The sequence below is a fragment of the Bos mutus genome, chromosome 13 (assembly GCF_027580195.1).
Source record: "Bos mutus isolate GX-2022 chromosome 13, NWIPB_WYAK_1.1, whole genome shotgun sequence".
Taxonomy (NCBI): Eukaryota; Metazoa; Chordata; class Mammalia; order Artiodactyla; family Bovidae; genus Bos; species Bos mutus.
In genome coordinates, this window is record NC_091629.1 from 74,387,463 (window position 1) to 74,408,359 (window position 20,897).

General features: G+C 35.5%; 1 protein-coding gene across 1 annotated transcript in view; it reads right to left on the minus strand.

The window, feature by feature from the left end:
- The window catches only part of MACROD2 (mono-ADP ribosylhydrolase 2), a 2,305,531-nt gene that overhangs the window by 2,280,819 nt on the left and 3,815 nt on the right, over nucleotides 1-20,897 (minus strand). The window contains exon 2 of the mRNA XM_070382044.1: nucleotides 17,112-17,228. Coding sequence (XP_070238145.1) covers nucleotides 17,112-17,228 — 117 coding nt within the window. The remainder of the gene's footprint in view (nucleotides 1-17,111; nucleotides 17,229-20,897) is intronic.

Here is a 20,897-nt window from a genome sequence, read left to right on the forward strand (position 1 = left end):
ACCACTTATATAAAATTAAATTATTACAGAATAAGAATCTCAACAATCAGAAAGACACACCACACAACATTTTGTTCAATTACTGCCCAGTAAAAGAAGTGCTTTCACTTTGTCTGGTTTTCATCCAAAACCTTTATGAATAATTTCAATGACAGAAAAAGCACTGTCAGAGTCCATTCCATTCAGAAGCAACCAACAGTGTTTAAGTGTTTTCCTGTATTGTTCTAAAATCAGACTCTCGTAACTTTAAGCCAGTGCTCCAAATAGCTGATCCATCTTACCCTTCACTTAATCCTCCAAAGAAAAGAACCTGAAAAACTGAAATATAATTTTTAATAAATTCTAATAACCAATATTTTCAATAGCTTAGATATCATTTTTTTAAAGTCTTAAATATTAAAAAAAACACTTGAATTTCAAAATAAATTCAACATACTATACACTATATACATCTTCAACTGCAAGATGCCTTCAAAAAATAAAAACATTTTAACATCTCTGAAACTGGCAGGTGCCTTACAATTAAAGGTATTTACAGTTGCTGCCATGGAGGTGGTGGTCATGACAGTCTCCACTGTGTATGAGAATTTGTCACTTCTCATGGTGATATAATTAGACAACTGCAACCTCTCAACATTTCAGGCAATAATCCAAATGACCATTTGAAGAAAGAACATGAGTCCAAGCATTGGTTGAAAACCTTTCATTAACACCATCTGCTAATATCAAGAATATGCCAGCATTAAAACTTACAGAATAGTTATCAGTGGTTTAGAAGAAAATCCCAGACAAAAGCAGGGTACAGAGGCGGGGCTATATCACCAACTTTCCTAACTGCACATAAATAACTCTGTGGAAGAAACACATCAACTATGAATGGGAAAAAATGATTCAGAAGTGGATTGAGGCAAAGCTGTTTGAGTAAATCTAAAATAATTTCTATTTTAAATATAATGCAAGAGGTAAGAGTGATTAGATGGCATTGTGTACTTATTCAATTGCTAACACTTTCCCCCTTCCTTCTTAATGGAATATAAAATAGTGGTGTATCTTATAGCTCATTCAACAGAATATGGCAGTTCAAGGAAGCTCTGTGCATGGCTGGTAGGGCAGAAATTATCAACTGTTCATCAAAATCAGTTTCCAGTTTCATCCTCTTCCTAAGTATATGGTTAGATTACATTTTTCAGCCTGTCTTACAATTAATTATGGCCATGTGCCTGAGATCTAGCCCAACATATGTGAGTAAAAATCAACTTGACCATCTCCAAGCGTTATCTCATAAACACCTCTAACACATCCCTCTTTTCCCCTTTCCCCTAAAGTTCTCCAGGGCAACCTCAGAAGCAACATGTTAACGTGGGCATAGGCTTGATCAGCTCTGTTGCTAAAGGACTACATGAAACAGAATGCTCCCTCAAATACACACCCACTCTCACTCCCCAATCCAAACACCACCACCGCCAGCACTCCTCCACCGACACTAATCACACTCACTCACAGTGGACTGTTTGGCAAACTAGAAATAAACTTCTATCAGGGTAAGCCACTGAACTTGAAGGTTACTTTGTTAAAGCAGCCATCAGTTGGTTTTCATATCTGAAATTATAAAGTTCAAGCAGAATGGTGAACCAGATAGGTTCAACCTCTCATTTGCCGATATAAACATCAAATACAACATGCAGAAACTGTCTGAATCAACTTTGCTGAAATTCTGGAAACAGTCTAAGGTATACAGAAGCCAAGCAAACACCCAATCAAGAAAAACTCATTTCCAAAAGAGTAGGAAACCTTTGTAAATATTTTTACTCATCCTTGTCCTACACCCTCCCCAGCAAAGCAGCAGTCTTGGCCTTGAGGCAGTAGCAGTGGTTGCCAGTTCTCTCCTGAGAATTAGAACAGATCTTATTTGCAAATTCTTATGTAAGTCAGTTCTCCTCTATCTGGTGATACTTGAAGAACTGATGGAAAACATTCATCCCTACTTCAACTAACTCAAAACTAAGATCGAAAAATCAGCAGGCAATGCTCATAAAAGAGCTCATAAAAGCTCTAGGCAATTACAGACTCACAGAAACCAAGTCTGTGAGCCTGGGACAAGATTAGGGGCAGACATACAACAGACTATAATGTGCAGATGAAAAGAGAGGATGAGGCTCTCCCATCAAAAGAGAGAATTTGGCAGAATGGATCCAACTATATGCTGCCACAAGAGACTCACTAAGGACATAAATAAGTTAAAAATGAAAGGATTTTCAAAAAAGATATTCCATGCAAACAGTAACCAAAAGAGAACAGAGGTGATTATACTAATTGCAGACAAAAACTGTTACAAGAGATAAAAAACATTATATATTGATTAAAAGGTCAATTCATCAGTAAGATATAAACCATTATGAATTTACATGTACCAAACAACAGAAAATGCCCCCCAAATTATATAAAAGAACAGTGACATACTTGAAAGGAGAAATATAGTTATACAATAAGAGATTTAAATATCCCACTTTAAATAATGGATGGAAAACCAGACAAAAGATCATAAGGAAGTAGAGGACTTGAACACTATAAACCAAAAGGAGCTAACAGGCATATACAGAACACTGTAGCCAAAAATAATGTCATTTTCATGTGCACATGGAATATTATCCAGGATGTTATGCCATAAAACAAGTCTTAATAAATTCTGAAAGACTGAAACGACACAAAGAATCTTTTCTCATCAAAATGGAACTAGAAGTCAGTAACAGAAAAAAAAAACTGGAATATTAAAAAATATATGAAAATTAAATAATACATTCAATTAACAGTGGGCAAAGGAAACAATCAGAAAATACACTGACACAAGTGAAAACATACCAAGAAAAAGAGAGAAAACTAAAATTTCTAAAATCAGAAATAAAAGTAGGGACAGGATCACAAATTTCACATACATAAAAAGGATGATAAGGGAATACTACGAACAACTATACACTAAAAAACTGGATAAACTAAAGAAAATGAACAAATACCTAGAAACACCCACCAAAACTAATTTATCATAAAGAAATACACTACAAGGAAATTATAGCCAATATTCCTTGTGAATAACTACGTAAAAATCTTCAACAAAACACAAACTGATTTCAGCACCAGCCTAAAGGGAATACACCTATGAATGGAAAAGAAGAAATGAAAGTATCTGTTCACAGATGATAAGATCGTATGTGTAGAAAACCCGAAATATTACTAGGTTGAATTCAGTAGAGTCACAAGATACAAAATCAACACACAAGTTCAGCTGCATGTCTGAGCATGTACAAACAATGAACAACTGACAAGGAAATTAAGAAAACAATTTCATCTACAATAGCATCAAAAAGAATAAAGTACTTAGCAATAAACTTAACCACTGAGGTGAAAGACTTGTATGATGAAAGTTAGAAAACACTGCTGAAATAAATTATTCTTAGTTTCTGTTTTTTTAAATATTGTTATTATTTTAAAAAACAGAAAATAACAAGCATTTGTAAGAATGTGAAGGAAACCCTGTACAATGCTGATGGGAATGTAAAATGGCACAGCTATTGTAGAAAACAGTACTGTGGTTCCTCGAAAAGTTAAACATAGAATTACCATATAATCCAGCAATTCCATTCCTATTTATGTAGCCAAAAGAACTGAAAATAGAGACTCAAACAGACACTGGTACACCAAAGTTTACAGCACCATTATTCATAATAGCCTAAAGGTAGAAACCCAAATGTCTATCAACGAATGAATAAACAAAATGTGGCATATATACACAGTGGAATATTACCCAACCATAAAAAAGAAGAAAATTCTAATACACACTACAATATGAATGAACCTAGAAAGCATTTTAATAAGTGAAATAAGCCAGACATAAAAAACAAATATTGTATGATTCTACTTATATGAAGTCTAGAACAGGAAATTTATGGATACAAAAAATAAGTAGAGATTGCTAGAACTTGGATGAAAGAGGAAAATGGGTAGTTATTATATAATGGATCATGAAGGTGTGTACATGCTAAGTCGCTTCAGTCGTGTCAGACTCTGCAACCTCAGGGACTGTAGTCACCAGGCTCCTCTGTCCATGGGATTCTCCAGGCAAGAATACTGGAGTGGGTTGCCATTTCCTTCTGCAAGCCACCTTCCTGACCCAGGGATTGAACCCATATCTCTTATGACTCTTGCATTGGCAGGCAGGTTCTTTACCACTAGCACCACCTAGGAAGATACCAAGTTTCTATTTGGGAAGATAAAAATGTTTTGGAAATGGGTACCGATGATGACTGTAAGTGTACTGAAAAACCACTGAATTGGGAAGCCCTGGTAGTTCAGATAATAAAGAATCTGCCTTCAATGCAGGAGACCCTGGTTTGATCCCTGGGTGGGGAAGGTCCCCTGAAGCAGGGCATGGCAACCCACTCCAGTATTCTTTCCTGGAGAATTCCATGGACAGAGGAGTCTAGCGGGCCCCACTTCATGGAGTCACAAAGAGTCGGACATGACTAAGCGACTAACACACAGTGATGACTGTAAATGTACTGAAAAAAAACCCTGAATTGTTAAAATGGTTAAGCAGATTTTAAACACACCTAAGAACCAAGTTAGCATAAATCTGAGTCAGTTACTTAGCTGAGATAAGCATATGTTTAGTAAACTTATATGGTCATTATTATCTCTGCTCAGCCATGTTATCACCTGCATAAGATGAAGAACTCAGAGACTACAGAGCCCAGAATATTTTTTGTATTTATTTGTCAGACATTTATAAGTATGGTCAAATTCAGTATTCTTATGAGTCATTTAATTTCTACCATCATTAAAACAACCAAGATGTCAGGCATCTGGGTATCTCCACCCAGACACACCTGCTATTTTAACAATTAAGTAAGATAAATATTTCCAGAGCCCATCCTATTTATATTCCTTAAGGATGGACAGATTGTCTCTACATCAGGACTGGCTTCCTGCCACCTCTTGCTCTCCACTATTTCTTCTCACGTCTCTTTTTCCTTTTGCTCCTACATCCTTCACACTTTTCTCAGGCAGCCTAAGAAACTCAAAATTCCTGTCTGCATTTGCCCTTACTTTCCAAGATTCTCATATCCACAAATGTTCAAGATATTTTTCTCAACTGAAAGTCATCTCCTCTGATGTACATATTATGCTATTCCCTTAGTATATGAAAGCTGTTCAGCCAGATTTTGTTTTAAACAGAAATTTTTTTCCTTTTCAATGACAATTAGGATTCATACACATTAAAGGCCAGAAATGTTATCAGTTTGTTATTAACTCTTACTAAGTGCTAAATAATAACAAAAATTAGAAATTGTAAAACAGTAGCCTTTAATTCAAAAAGTATTTTCAGTTTTACATGCCGTCTTCTCTCTCAAATCTAATAGTACAAATTTCAAAATTCTTAAAAACCACATACAAGCACTCATAGAAGAAACAAACAAAAAAATTAGTTTCTGATGTTTCCAAATTAGCAATGTCTTAAAATTTTTTTCCTTGACCAGTTGTAACTCTACTTAGCATACTTACCTCAAACTACAAAATGGGTTGGTACACAACAACCTCCACTAGACATCATACAGTAAAATTCCAAGAAACAGTCACACTTCCTACCTTCTAAAGCAGACAGTCCAAATTCAAACTGTATGTGTACTTACAGTCACAAGCATAGGCAAAAAATCTACCTTCTATTATACACTGGCTATGAGCACAAGAAGTTTCACACAAGAGGAAGGTGTGTTCTGTAATAAGAAGGAGCTCTGATCTCAATTATGTTCTCTTCATGACCTTAAAAAGGAGAAATAAATACCCCAGTGGGGTAACTGAGACATGAGGAGACAAGTTTAGGGATGTCATAGGTTCTCCAGGTAGGGTATTCAGCAGCAGAATTGGGATGTGAGAAGAGACACATTTAATTCCAAAATCTGTGCATTCCCAGAGGTAACAAAGAACACACGTATACTTAACAAAATAATAGAAATCACTCCCATTATCATATAGTTGATGGGCATGATAACATTTCAGTTCAGTCGCTCAGTCGTGTCCAACTCTTTGCGACCCCATGAACGGCAGCACGCCAGGCCTCCCTGTCCATCACCAACTCCCGGAGTTCACTCAAACTCACGTCCATCGAGTTGGTGATGCCATCCAGCCATCTAATCCTCTGTCATCCCCTTCTCCTCCTGCCCTCAATCTTTCCCAACATCAAGGTCTTTTCAAATGAGTCAACACTTCGCATGAGGTGGTCAAAGTATTGGAGTTTCAGCTTCAACATCAGTCCCTTCAATGAACACCCAGGACTGATCTCCTTGAGGATGGACTGGTTGGACCTCCTTGCAGTCCAAGGGACTCTCAAGAGTCTTCTCCAACACCACAGTTCAAAAACATCAATTCTTCGGCACTCAGCTTTCTTTACAGTCCAACTCTCATATCCATACATGACCACTGGAAAAACCATAGCCTTGACTAGATGGACCTTTGTTGACAAAGTCATGTCTCTGCTTTTTAATATACTGTCTAGTTTGGTCATAACTTTCCTTCCAAGGAGAAAGCATCTTTTCATTTCATGTCTGCAATCACCATCTGCAGTGATTTTGGAGCCCAAACAAAATAGTCTGTCACTGTTTCCACTGTTTCTCCATCTATTTACCATGAAGTGATGGGACCGGATGCCATGATCTTTGTTTTCTGAATGCTGAGCTTTAAGTCAACTTTTTCACTCTCCACTTTCACTTTCATCAAAAGGCTCTTTAGTTCTTCTTCACTTTCTGCCATAAGGGTGGTGTCATCTGCATATCTGAGGTTATTGATCTCTCTCCTGACAATCTTGATTCCAGCTTGTGCTTCTTCCAGCCCAGCGTCTCTCATGATGTACTCTGCATATAAGTTAAATAAGCACGGTGACAATATACCGCCTTGACGTACTCCTTTTCCTATTTGGAACCAGTCTGTTGTTCCATGTCCAGTTCTAACTGTTGCCTCCTGACCTGCATACAGGTTTCTCAAGAAGCAGGTCAGGTGGTCTGGTATTCCCATCTCTTTCAGAATTTTCCACAGTTTCTTGTGATCCACACAAAGGCTTTGGCATAGTCAATAAAGCAGAAATAGATATTTTTCTGAAACTCTCTTGCTTTTTCAATGATTTAACAGATGCTGGCAATTTGATCTGTGGTTCCTCTGCCTTTTCTAAAACCAGCTTGAACATCTGGAGTTCACAGTTCATGCATTGCTGAAGCCTGGCTTGGAGAATTCTGAGCATTACCTTACTAGTGTGTGAGATATGTGCAACTGTGCAGTAGTTTGAGCATTCTTTGGCATTGCCTTTCTTTGGGATCGGAATGAAAACTGATTTTCCAGTCCTGTGGCCACTGCCTACTTTTCCAAATTTGCTGACATATTGAGTGCACTTTCACAGCATCTTTTTAGGATTTGAAATAGCTCAAGTGGAATTCCATCACCTCCACTAACTTTGTTTGTAGTGATGCTTCCTAAGGGCCACTTGACTTCACATTCCAGGATGTCTGGCTCTAGGTGAATGATCACGCCACCATGATTAACTAGGTCATGAAGATCTTTTTTGTACAGTTCTTCTGTGTATTCTTGCCACCTCTCCTTAATATCTTCTGCTTCTGTCAGGTCCGTACCATTTCTGTCCTTTATTGCGCCCATCTTTGCATGAAATGTTCCCTTGGAATCTCTAATTTTCTTCAAGAGATCTCTAATCTTTCCCTTTCTATTGTTTTCCTCTATTTCTTTGCATTGATCGCTGCGAAAGGCTTTCTCATCTCTCCCTGCTATTCTTTGGAACTCTTCATTCAAATGCATATATCTTTCCCTTTCTCCTTTGCTTTTCACTTCTCTTCTTTTCACTATTTGTAAGGCCTCCTCAGACAGCCATTTTGCTTTTTTGCATTTCTTTTTTCTGGGGATGGTCTTGATCCCTGTCTCCGATACAGTGTCACAAACCTCTGTCCATAGTTCATCAGGCACTCCGTCTATCAGATCTAGTCCCTTAAATCTATTTGTCACTTCCACTGTATAATCATAAGGGATTTGATACATTAAGCCTCAACTTATACCAAAAAGGAAAACAAACAAACAAAAAAAAACCTGAAAGTTTTTACCCCAACAGAATCACTAGTACAGGAGAAGTATAAAATTTGGGAAATCTCTTAACTCTGTTATTTTCATATGGCAGATATAATCTCAAATCTAAGTTGATGGGAGAATTACCACAATGGGATAGTCTGGATTCTTAACTGAATATATCCTAATTCAATCTCCAGGAAACAAACAAAAATCTGAAATCTATGACTTGCTCTGGAGCTAGATCAAACTAAAATGTAGTATTTCCAAACCTCCAAATGCACAAATATCTTCTGCCCTGGCATTCATATGGCCAGGCATAAGGATGTTTATTGAACTTTATTACCTATATTTTGTTACTTGCTTCATCAATAACTCCCAACTTGTCCTAAACCAAAGGCTTCAATAAAACAGTAAATTAGATTCAAATCCTTATTTTGAACACTTATATGAAAATGTAACAAATAAATATTTGAAAAAAGAAGACTCATACAGGAAAGACAATCAAGGTGGGGACGAGGGTCGGAGGGAAGGTTGACTTTGGCTGCCACCAGTCTATAACCTATCTCAAAGTATCTGTCTGCACTGATCAAATAGATTTAAGTAAAACCATACTTACTTGTATAATTCATTTAATGGGTTAAAAAAGAAAACTAACACAATCTGTGGTGAAGTTATGGACCTATAAAATACACAGAAAGATCTTTAAATCCTGTGGTTTCAAAACTGGGTCATATTTACATGTATCAAAAAAAATTTATTTTTGTTTCTGCATTATTTTAAAAAACAAGTTTAAATCCAAGGACAATTTACATAGCACTTGGTGGCACACAATGCAATGTGCAATAAAACTTATGTGTTGTTAAAACTGTGTTGGAAAGTAGTTTAGAAGACCAAGGATAAGATAAAGGCAGAGGAAAAACAAAAACCATGTAGTGAATTATGAATCCCTATATCATTTCATGTTCTTTTTTTCTCCATTTTAGAAGTTAACCTTATTTCACAAATGTCTGACTAAACTGATGCTTACATCTTCACACAAAATACCACTATACAAAAATTGTTTATATTTTCACACATTAGTGTGAACGTCATTTATCCTCAAAATTCTCTTACTCAGCTTAATTCTTCCATGGGAACCTAATTCTTTATCTGTAGCCAAGTTCTTTTTTGACGCAAACCAATAAACTCAGTAAAGGGCTTAAACAGGATATAATAATAAGATAATTTCTAGGTTTTTTTATGTGTCAAAAATCAATAATTACAAAATACAGGCACTCAGAATACCTGAAAATTTTTCCACACTTAAAACTGTTGTTATATAATGGGCCTAAGTTTGTACATTTACACTCATTTAACTTAAGTTGTGTTGACATTTAAGCACACAGAAATTAAAATAATGATGTTTAGTTACTAAGTACTACAAATAACAATATACAATGCTGATGTATGCACGTGACACATGAATTCTCATCCTTGGGTCAACTAACTAGTTAAATATCTATACAGTAGTTCTGTAGAATCTTTACTGTTATTTATCAATAGGCTATCTAACCTTTAAAAGAGTAAGACTGACCTTATATTACAGACAGGAAAAGTATTTATTATCTACATTAAAAACAACTGGATTAATTTCTAAGGCCATCATTCCCACATGAATCTTTATAATTCAGTGGGAAAAAAAAAAGGTGAGAAGACAAAAAATAATGTATGAAATGAAATACCACCAGGCAAATAGTTTATCATTTATTCAAGTCACAAAACAAATACTTATTAAATATCTACTGTGCATCAAGCATTATGCTAGATGGCAGGGATATAAAGGAGAGTTAAGACAGACAACATGGTCCCTATGTTCACAGTAAGTAGCCTTTATAAGGGGATAAACCTTGATCAGATAATTCTATGATTAAGTACATTAAAAACAAACTATTACCAATGCTGTATGAAAGTATTTAATATAGGAACCTGTTTCAGAGCAAGGGTTCAGGGAAGACGTCAGGGAGAATAGAAGGGTTTCAATCTGAGAACTGAAAGCTGAGATGTGAAGATAAAAACAAAATGATAAATCATCAGCAGTGGGAAGGAGCACAGTACATTCCAGAAAGAGAAAGGACAGTGTGGCTAGATGCAGAGACCAAGAAAAAGGGTGATATAATAAGAGGCCAAAAGGAGAAAGGCCAGTTCATAGAAGAATTCAGATCATTTTAGGATTTTAGTCTTTAATCTGTATGTGCTGTGTGCTAAGTCACGTCATTCATATCCAACTCTTTGTGACCCTATCCATGGGATTCTCCGGGCAAGAACACTGGAGTGGGTTGCCATTTCCTTCTCCAGGGGATTTTCCCAACCCAGGCATTGAACCCAAGTCTCTTATGTCTCCTGCACTGGCAGGCAAGTTCCTTACCACTAGAGCCACCTGGGAAGCCCAGTCTTTAGTCTACTTTTCACTTCTGGAGCGAAAAATATCTGTTTCTAATATAAGCTCTACTTGGGCAACATCTTCACAGGTAATGGAAACTTCACAAATAAATGTTAAAAGAATAACCCTGAGTGATCTTAGTTACCTGAGGCAAAAAGAGATTTCTGTTTTTTAATTAAATTCATTTTAAGATCATGTAAAAAATGGGGGAAAAAATCACCACCCACTGAAAACAAAAGACTTGTACCTAATAAAGTTGAGGTGTTCTGCTCTGAGCTTTCTTCTGCTTCTATAGATTATTTTACTTTTAAAGTATAGTGCTCAAATTGAAAATATTAAAAGGAATCAATATCAAAAGGCTATAATAGGAAACATACCTTTCCGATTTTTATAACCCTACTAAATTCAATCCTGTTATAAATACCATGTTTCTAACTACTCAGTCATTTTAAATTGTGGCCTGTCTTCCAAACAACATTAAATATTTAATAAAAATAATGTGATTAATATAGTTTTAAAATCTGTAGCAAAGCCCACCTCATCATAGTTACCAAAACTTTTAAATTTGTTTTACCACATGGTCCCTTACCCCGTCCATCTGATTTTCAGCAACATAATTATATTCTTATTTCCTCATTTCTGGTGATTAATAAATATACTGACATTCAGGAAATAGTTATTGCTAATTTACTAAGGATAGCAATACAGGGCTCTGCATTGGAACTGAAACATGACTAAGATACTTTTTCTTTGATAATTTTTGAATATCAACAGTCAACTTGGGACATAGGTAAAATATGACAAAATCCAAAACATTGAAATAAGATCTCAATGTGATAGAGAGACTCAAGAATTTGGACTTAACTTTTATTTCTTTGGTCAGCCATCACCTCTTACAGAAATAACATATTTTTTGGTTTGCCGTCACCTCTTAAAAATTATTCAAAACTAGAAGTGAGTTAAAGAGAGCAAATAAGGCTGAACTTCTAAGTTAATCAAAAGAAACAAACACACATGCCTTCAGTAAACCCATAAATCTCAAAATATTTCTATACACCTCAAAAAATGGAAATTCAGACTTAAAAAGACTTCACAGTTCAGGTATTTTCTAGTTAAATGTTTTCAAATGACCTATAAATCAGATTTGAATATTACATATAAGATATGAAATATCAAGTTTCTAAATGACCCTTTTACCATTTTGTCATACCTGAATAAAATAATTTTATAGTTTCCACCTAACTCATCTTCATTATTTTAGTTTTCATCCCTTACTGTTCCATATAAACATTAAAAGTAATGATTCACAATCCCCCTATAACTATAGCTATTTTCCCTAAGGGCAACCAGTAAGAGACAATTAGCTTAAGCATGGCAAAATCATGTTTCTCTGACTGGTATTCTAGTAGAACTTTAGCAAAGAAAGTAGCACAAGAGAACAGAACACACACCAGTTAAACCTTGGAACTGAACTTTTGTCCCTACAAAGAAGCAATGCCATCCTTCTATTATATCATATCTACCCATCCATTCATATATCTTTGTCTTTCTACTATATCCTAGGACTACAGTTTAGTAATTGTATGTATTGTACAGGTACTAACTTTAAATGACGCATTCCCATTTACCATATGCAGCAACAGAAGGACTAAAGAGAAAGATTCAAAGAGAAAGAACCTTTGGTTACTTTCATAAGATTTCAGAAAACCAATGCAATCTGAAAACAGGCAAATAAAAGGAAACAGCATTTATTTGCCTTTTCTGTATAAACTGTACTGCATGAAAACAAAAAAGTTGATAAGGAAAAATTCTTTATATACTGGATGCTTGGGGCTAGTGCACTGGGACGACCCAGAGGGATGGTATGGGGAGGGAGGAGGGTGGAGGGTTCAGGATGGGGAACACATGTATACCTGTGGCGGATTCATTTCGATATTTGGCAAAACTAATACAATTCTGTAAAGTTTAAAAATAAAATAAAATTTTAAAAAATAAAAAAAAAATAAAATGTAAATTATAAAAATAAATAAATAAATAAAAACAAGAGAATTCTTTCTCAGGAAAGAATTTTAAAATTAAAAAAAAAAAAAAGTCCAATAAACGAGGAATGATAAAATTGGAATAACATTATTTTGCAACCCCTAATAAAATAATGGATCAGTCATCAATGGCTGCTAAATTCAGTAGGCAAAAAGTTGATAGGGAACATTACAAAGAATGGATTAGGCAGACAATATTTGAACCTAGTGATCAGTCTTAATCACCACAGAGAGCAATAACCAGACATTATGCAAAAAAGAATGTATAATAATCTATAAAGTAATCTTTCCAAAAAATAAAACTCAAGTCTGACCAAGCCTCTGGATTTAACTACCGGCTCATAAGAAACACAGGGGGACAGAGGAACATGCTAAATGACACAACAAAGATGCACTGAGTAAAATCCAAAATTTCACGTTCTATAAGACAAATAGCCTACTTTATTCAATGGATAAATTGCAAGAGGCAAAAGGACAGAAAGAGAAGAAACTACAGATTAAAAGAGACTTAAGAAATATATCAATTAAATGCAGTATGTGAAACTCGTTTAGATCTTGACTCAAGCAAACCAACCATACAAGAAAGCAAAACTATGAGATAATGAGAAAAATGTGAATACTAATTGGACATTTAATTAAAGAATTCTTAATTTTCAGGTGCAGTAGTAGTGTGGTTATATTAAAATAACAAAAATGTGCCCTTACCTTTTAGAGATGCATGCACAGGCATACATACATGTATTTACAGATAAAGTTGGTAAGATATACAGGAATTGCTCCAAAATAGTCTAGGAGAAATGTCCAGGGAACATGGATATACATGACATAAAACTAATCATTATTAACTGCTGAAACTGGATGGTGGGCACATAAAGGTTCATTATACTAGTCTATTTTTATATATCTTTTTAAATGCTCATTTTATTTTTTTAATTTTTTAATATAAATTTACTTATTTTAATTGGAAGCTAATTACTTTATAATATTGTATCGGTTTTGCCATACATCAACATGAATCCACCACGGGTGTACACGTGTTCCCCATCCTGAACCCCCCTCCCACCTCCATCCCCATACCATCCCTCTGGGTCATCCCAGTCCACCAGCCCCAAGCATCCTGTATCATGCACCAAACCTGGACTGGCGATTTGTTTCATATATGATATTATACATGTTTCAATGCCATTCTCCCAAATCATCCCACCCTCTCCCTCTCCCACAGAGTCCAAAAGAGTGTAAAAGAATACATTTGAATCAGTTCTAATGAAGTGGATGAAACTGGAGCCTATTATACAGAGTGAAGTAAATGCTCATTTTAAAGTTTGAAGAAAAAAAAAAAAAAGCATTGTCCTTTGTAGACTGTTAACCTCTGAGGCATTCTTATGCAACGTATTAACTGAGCCCACTTAGGCATAAGGCACTATTACAGGTGCTAGAGAAACAGTATAATAGGAGAAACAAGTATTTTAAAATTCCCTACAACAGAGCAACTGACAAATGAAACAGTATTATTACATAATTGCTAACTAGAGGAAGAAGTAATCAGAAGCATGTAATTTCAGAGATTTACTAATAGTAGTTGACAAATATAACCATGAATAATAAGCAAATGGGTTTTGGGGTATCAGTATTTTGGGTAATCTCCCATTCTTTCTTCTATGGGTCCCTGCTGCTGTGAAGTCGCTTCAGTCGTATCCGACTGTGTGGGACCCCATGGACAGCAGCCCACCAGGCTCCTCTGTTCACAGGATTCTCTAGGCAAGAATACTGGAGTGGGTTGCCATTTCCTTCTTCATCTATGGGTCCCTGGCTTTCTGATATTATCAAACTAGTAAGTCAAAGTAAAAAATATCATCTACTTGCTTCTTTCTTTCTGCAGAAACATTGATTTTATATTGTTTGGCAATTTTTGGTTTCCTTTTGTTAAGACAGCTTAAAATTACAACAAATACATTTGGCCACTCTCCTCATTTTTATTTAAATGTCTATTACAATAATAAGAAGCATTTAATTAAAGGGAAACTGAACAAAATTAAGAAAAAAAATTTTAAACAATAGCTTGAGATCATTCCATGTAATCCTGAACATCAAGGCCAAAATGGTCTTCCATAAAAACGCAGATAATAAACAATAAACTATTTAACTTAAAATTGGAATATTATGCTTTTGCTAGCCCAACAAATAGTATTCTTTTCCTACAAATCAGAAACTAAATGACATAGACCCATAAACAAATGTCTTTTAAAACTTAGTTTGAAATCTTATACTTAAAAGGTTAAATTATTATAAATACCAATACCTACTTATATATTAATACATACCTATTTACAAGCAGTGGCTTAAACACTCAAAAATAAAATATAAAAATATTACTACATAATTGTCCTTTATCATTTTTCAAAGATTTATATTTTTAAAGGATCTTTCAAACTAATAAAATACCAAAACTCTTTTGACTAATATTTCAGTATAATTGAGCACTGGATAGGTAACACTGGAAGAAATCACAATGAAAGATATATATAATGCAGAGAAATTAACAGATATTATTCCATTTCATGAAAAAGAGAAGAGACCAGTCACCAATTTCTGGGTCACAATACAGTAACATTAAATGGAAATACAACATTGTTTAATGGAAATACAATTTTGATAACACCACCTAGTTCCTCATGAAAAACATTCACAATCAAAAAACTTGAAGAAAAAAATGAAATATAGACAGCAGTTGTAAATCACTTATAGAGCTCATATTGGGAGAAATGATTAAATAATAGGCTCTTGTTAGGGAATAACAATGTGAGGTGTTATTCAATGTATCTTTTCTGATTGGGGGAAACATTTTGGCCTGTGGTATCTCTGAAAATACCCAACTCTTGAGTTCTCTAACAACCCAGTTCAACCAAAAGTCTCTCATGATGAATATTCAAATAGAAGCAACCAACATAAAGGTCAAGCCTCTACACAGATGTGAGCAGACTCAAAACTGGGCAGTGTAGCCTGCGTATCACTATTGCTTTTTCAATTATTCTGGCAGCAACAGAAATCTACCTGTTTCAGGATGCAAAATTTGTTTAAATACATCATCATCCTTAGAAAATGACCACCTACAACAGCAATGAAGAAAGAAAATCAGATAAATGAAGCAAAGGTAAAAGACAGATTCACCTGTCACAAAAAGTGGAGCTTAAGTATTCACTATCAGTTTCTCATAAACAAAAGAATTAGTAACTTAGACCAAAACATGAAGAGGCACATGGCCCTAGTTCAGAGAAGGCCCAGAAATCTGTCCTTGTGATCTATACACTTTTCTTTACACAGCACTGTCTTCTCTCAATGATGTCTTAATTCAACCATTATTAAAACAACTGCATTTGCTGAAGACACTGGGCAAGCAGGTCAGATGTGTATATCTCAATCAGCTTGTTCAGTGACCCCAAAAGAACCTGGGGTACAGCCACTACCTCATTTGCCCAAGGTCACACATGTTTCCAGGCAGAGTAAGCTCTAAAGGAGCCCACAGACTTTGCCTTCCTAGAAAAACAAAATTCTCTCTAAAGCCCAAACACTGAGGTAAACATGTTCTCTGCACAGACACCAAAGGCTAATTTGGCTGCTATTTCCCAGATTTTGCCCATAGGAATTCCATGCTAATCTTCTTGATCTGGGTCCATAGAATACTCTATAATTCCCTGTCTGGAGCCACCAGGGAAGCCAATCTAAGATTGTGTTCCAATCTAAAACCACAATCTATGAAATTAGAAGGTTTTAAGTCCCTTTCATAAAATCAGCTTTCATTCTCAATATTTATATATCCTTAAAAAACACCATTTCTTCTTAAATTTCACATTCAGACTATTAACACCAATGAGTATTCATTCACAGATAATATGTTAAACATCCATTAAATCTCTTATGCTTTTGTAGAACTGTTTCCATATACCTTCCTAATACTTAATAGTTCATTTATATTCTAACACATATATTTCCCTGAAACAATCTGGACTCTCATTAGATCATAAAAACTTTAAGAGTGAGTTAACTTTGTCATACAAATACTTTACAAGTAAACATAACATATCATACAACATATAAACTCTTCTCTAAAATTACATGAAATGTTATTTGGTTTTTCTCTGTTCTTCCTAATACACTCTTTCAACTGTATCCAATTCTTAAAATAACTTTACAAATGAACCTAATCAAAACAAACCCAACAGGCCATCCCACCAAAGCAGCATATCCCTAATATCATTTGTTCCAAACACTACTGTAGAATAGATTTTTTAAAGTAACTGTAAAAAAGTACCACATAAATGTGGTATATTTCCAAACATGAATTACGTTAATACAATTTAAGTTTAAATAACACAGGGTAGATTGCTAAAAACAATTAAATGACAACCAGTTATTTCATATAGCAAAAATGACATCTCTTTATTAAGTGCCAGTTATTCCATTCTATCACCAATTGTCCTGCAGAGGTCATAAACAAATAGGAATGGTATCTACCTGAAAAAATGTTCTGAGAAACTTACCATCATTTTGGCTCTTGCCCTTCATCTCCTCTTTCCACGATGGGATGGTGTTCAGGGGAACATAGTCCCTTATGTATTCTTTGCGTCTCTCCTCTATGGTCATCTTCAGTAAACGTTCTTGCAAAATAAAAGCAGAATCTCCATTTGTATTTAACTTTTAAGTTCAGGAATTATTTTATAATTTAAATATTAACCATGTTAAATTAACCAAGAGTTGATGTGGGCTTGAAGAATACCAAAATACAAATCTAGTGACTCCATATTTGAATGGAGTCAAATTAACACTCAGCAGGCAAAAAAAAGATCAAAGCCTGATGAGGAAAACATTCTTGTGACAGTCCAGAAAGAAGCTCTTTCAGACATCTACTGACAGTCCACTATGTGCCAAATGATACATTTATACACTGCAGGTACAAAGGTGACCTTAACTCTGGAGGAGTTCATAAGACAAAAGGGGAAATGGGTAAGATAAAAAATAATAGCTACATAAATAAAATAAAATATCCTAAGATAAATACATACAAATGCTAAAAGCACAAGAAAAGCAACCACCAAGATACTCCTTAAGTCTATGATGCCATCAACAATAAAAATGTCCTTTCGATTTAATAATACCTTTGTGGAGGTGATATAAATAATACTTTATAAGTCTTGATTATAACATTATAACACTTTTTAAACACTTAGAATTAACGACAGCTGATGTCATTTATAAAGAACTCACTGTGTGCCAGGACCTTCACATGTATACTTTAATTAAAATAATCTTTCCAACACTCAGCAAAACTGATGGTATAATTATCCCAATTTTGCAGATGGGGAAATGAAGCACATCAAAGTTCAGCAGTTTGTTCAAATCAAGAGAGCTTTCCATTAAAATCCACATAGATATCTCCATCAACAACTATAGCCTACACCATTAGCCACTATATAGTACTACCGTTATATAGTACTACCGTCTCAAGGAAAGCTCCCGAAGAGGTGACTGCAGCACGCCAGGCTTCCCTATGCCAGGCTTCCCTGTCCATCACCAACTCCAGGAACTTGCTCAAACTCCATGTGTATTGAATCAGTGATGCCATCCAACCATTTCATCCTCTGTCATCCCCTTCTCCTCCTTCCTTCAATCTTTCCCAGCATCAGCATCTTTTCAAATGAGTTGGTTCTTCACATCAGGTGGCCAAAGTATTGGAGCTTCAGCATCATATCTTCCAATGAATATTCAGGACTGATCTCCTTTAGGATGGACTGGCTTGAGCTCCTTGCAGTCCAACGGACTCTTAAGAGTCTTCTCCAACTCTACATTCAAAAGCACCAGTTCTTCAGCACTTAGCTTTCTTTATAGTCCAACTCTCACATCCATACATGACTACTGGAAAAACCATAGCTTTGACTAGATGGAGCTTTGTTGGCAAAGTAATGCCTCTGCTTTTTAGTATGCTGTCTTGGTTGGTCATAGCTTTTATTCAAAGGAGCAAGCGTCTTTTAATTTCATGGCTGCAGTCACCATCTGCAGTGATTCTGGAACCCAAGAAAATAGTCTGTCACTGTTTCCATTGTTTCCCTATCTATTCGTCGCAAAGTGATTGGACTGGATGCCATGATCTTAGTTTCTTCAATGCTGAGTTTTAAGGCAACTTTTTCTCTCCTCTTTCACTTTCATCAGGAGGCTCTTTAGTTCTTCTTTGCTTTCTGCCAGAAGAGTGGTGTAATCTGCACATCTGAGGTTATTGATATTTCTCCCAGAAATCTTGATTCCAGTTTGTGCTTCATCAGGACATCCCGCCATTTCACATGATGTACTCTGCATGTAAGTTAAATAAGCAGGGTGACAATATACACCCTTGACATACTCCTTTCCCAATTTGGAGCCAGTCTGTTGTTCCATATCCAGTTCTAACTGTTGCTTTTTGACCTGCATACAGATTTCTCAGGAGGCAAGTCAGGTGATCTGGTATTCCCATCTCTTTCAGAATTTTCCATAGTTTGTTGTGATCCACACAGTCAAAGGCTTTAGCATAGTCAATAAAGCAGAAGTAGATGTTTTTCTGGAATTCTCTTGCTTTTTCGATGATCCAACAGATGTTGACAATTTGTCCTCTGCCTTTTCTAAATCCAGCCTGAACATCTGGAAGTTCTCAGTTGACATACTGTTGAAGCCTAGCTTAGAGAATTTTGAGCTTTGAATAAACTATTCAAGAATAATTTAATGAAGGTATTAATACAAGGAGGAAAATGGCCACAAATTTGAAAAGTAACTGGAAACATAAAACAAAAATGCACAGAAATCTCTATACCATGCCAAGCAGTTTAATCTTACCCTAAAAACTGTTTTGGGTTGTTGTTGTTGTTTAGTTGCTAAGTGTGTCCAACTCTTTAAAACCCCATAGCCTGTAGCCCACCAGGCTTCTCTGTCCTTGAGATTTCCCAGGCAAGAATACTGGAGTGGGTTGCCATTTCCTTCTCCAAGGGATCTTCCCCACCCAGGGATCAAACCCACATCTCCCGCACTGGCAGGCAGATTCTTTACTGCTGAGCTACCAAGGAAGCCCTTATCCTACAAACTACATCACTAATATACAAAGTTGATTATGCATATCCTAGATGGTGCATAAAATGATCTACTAGGATACAGGAGGAAAAATAATGTAAAAATTCTGTTTGAATCTAAGGGAGTAACAAGTTAAGATTTAATAATATTAAATGTATAAACTGACACTGGCATCCTCACTCATTTTGTTATGTCAGCTGTCATGTATCATGTACTTTACCAAAGGTCTCCATGATGTAGAGCTATTGACAGTCATATTCACACTCTCAATTCTCTTTCAGCATACTATGAGGTACAGTAGTTTAGGTAAGTGGTTTTAAGGATAGTATCTCATTTTAGGTAATCTAACCCTCATAAAATAATCAATTTAAAAGATTCTTTCATAGAAATAAACTGAAAAAAGTATTTATGTAAGCACAAGTGAACAAAAACTGGGGAAGCAACATTTTTCCCTACTCCTAGGACTGGCTTTCATGGGATATATTCAATACTACAATACTCCAGAGTCAACACTATATTGAATTTAAGACCTCTAGGGCATTCAAGTTGAAATCAAGAATCTGGAACTCAGGAGAAAGAAAACCAGCCTAGTGATTTTGGAATTCATAACCTAAAATTCTAGTCCTACAGTAAGTTCATAGGAAAGGATAAGATAGGAAAGCAAACGTCAAGCAAACAACATTTAGGGAGTGGACACAAAGATGGGAAAATAAAACAGATGTCACTGGGGGTACAAGGTGAATCAGGGTCCCAGTGATATAGAAACCAGCAGAGAAAAGGGTTTTAATGAGGAAAAGAGGGGAAATCTTGTCAATTGCCACAGGATGATCAGGAAGAATGAAAATTAATAAGCCACACGTTTTTATCATCTGGGTCAAGAACAACACTGAAAAGAGAACAAAATGGTCAACAGAGCCATCTGGATTCTAACACCAAATCATGCAAATCTATGTGATTTTGGGTAACTTAATCTCTTTGCATCTTTCTTCTTGAGGCAGGCTGGTAGGTATTAGTCCCAACATATAGATGAGACAACTGAGAGAGAGAAGTTGAATAATTTACCTAAAGTTCTACAGCTAGTAAGCAATACAACTAGGATTCAAACCCAGGCAAATAGAGTTCAAAGCTCAAGACAGCTTTGAGTGCAAGCTCAAAGCTTACAATATACTACCTCATGAAGTTGTGAGAATTAAATAAGACAATTCAAGTATGTTACTTAAAATAGTGCTGGGCAC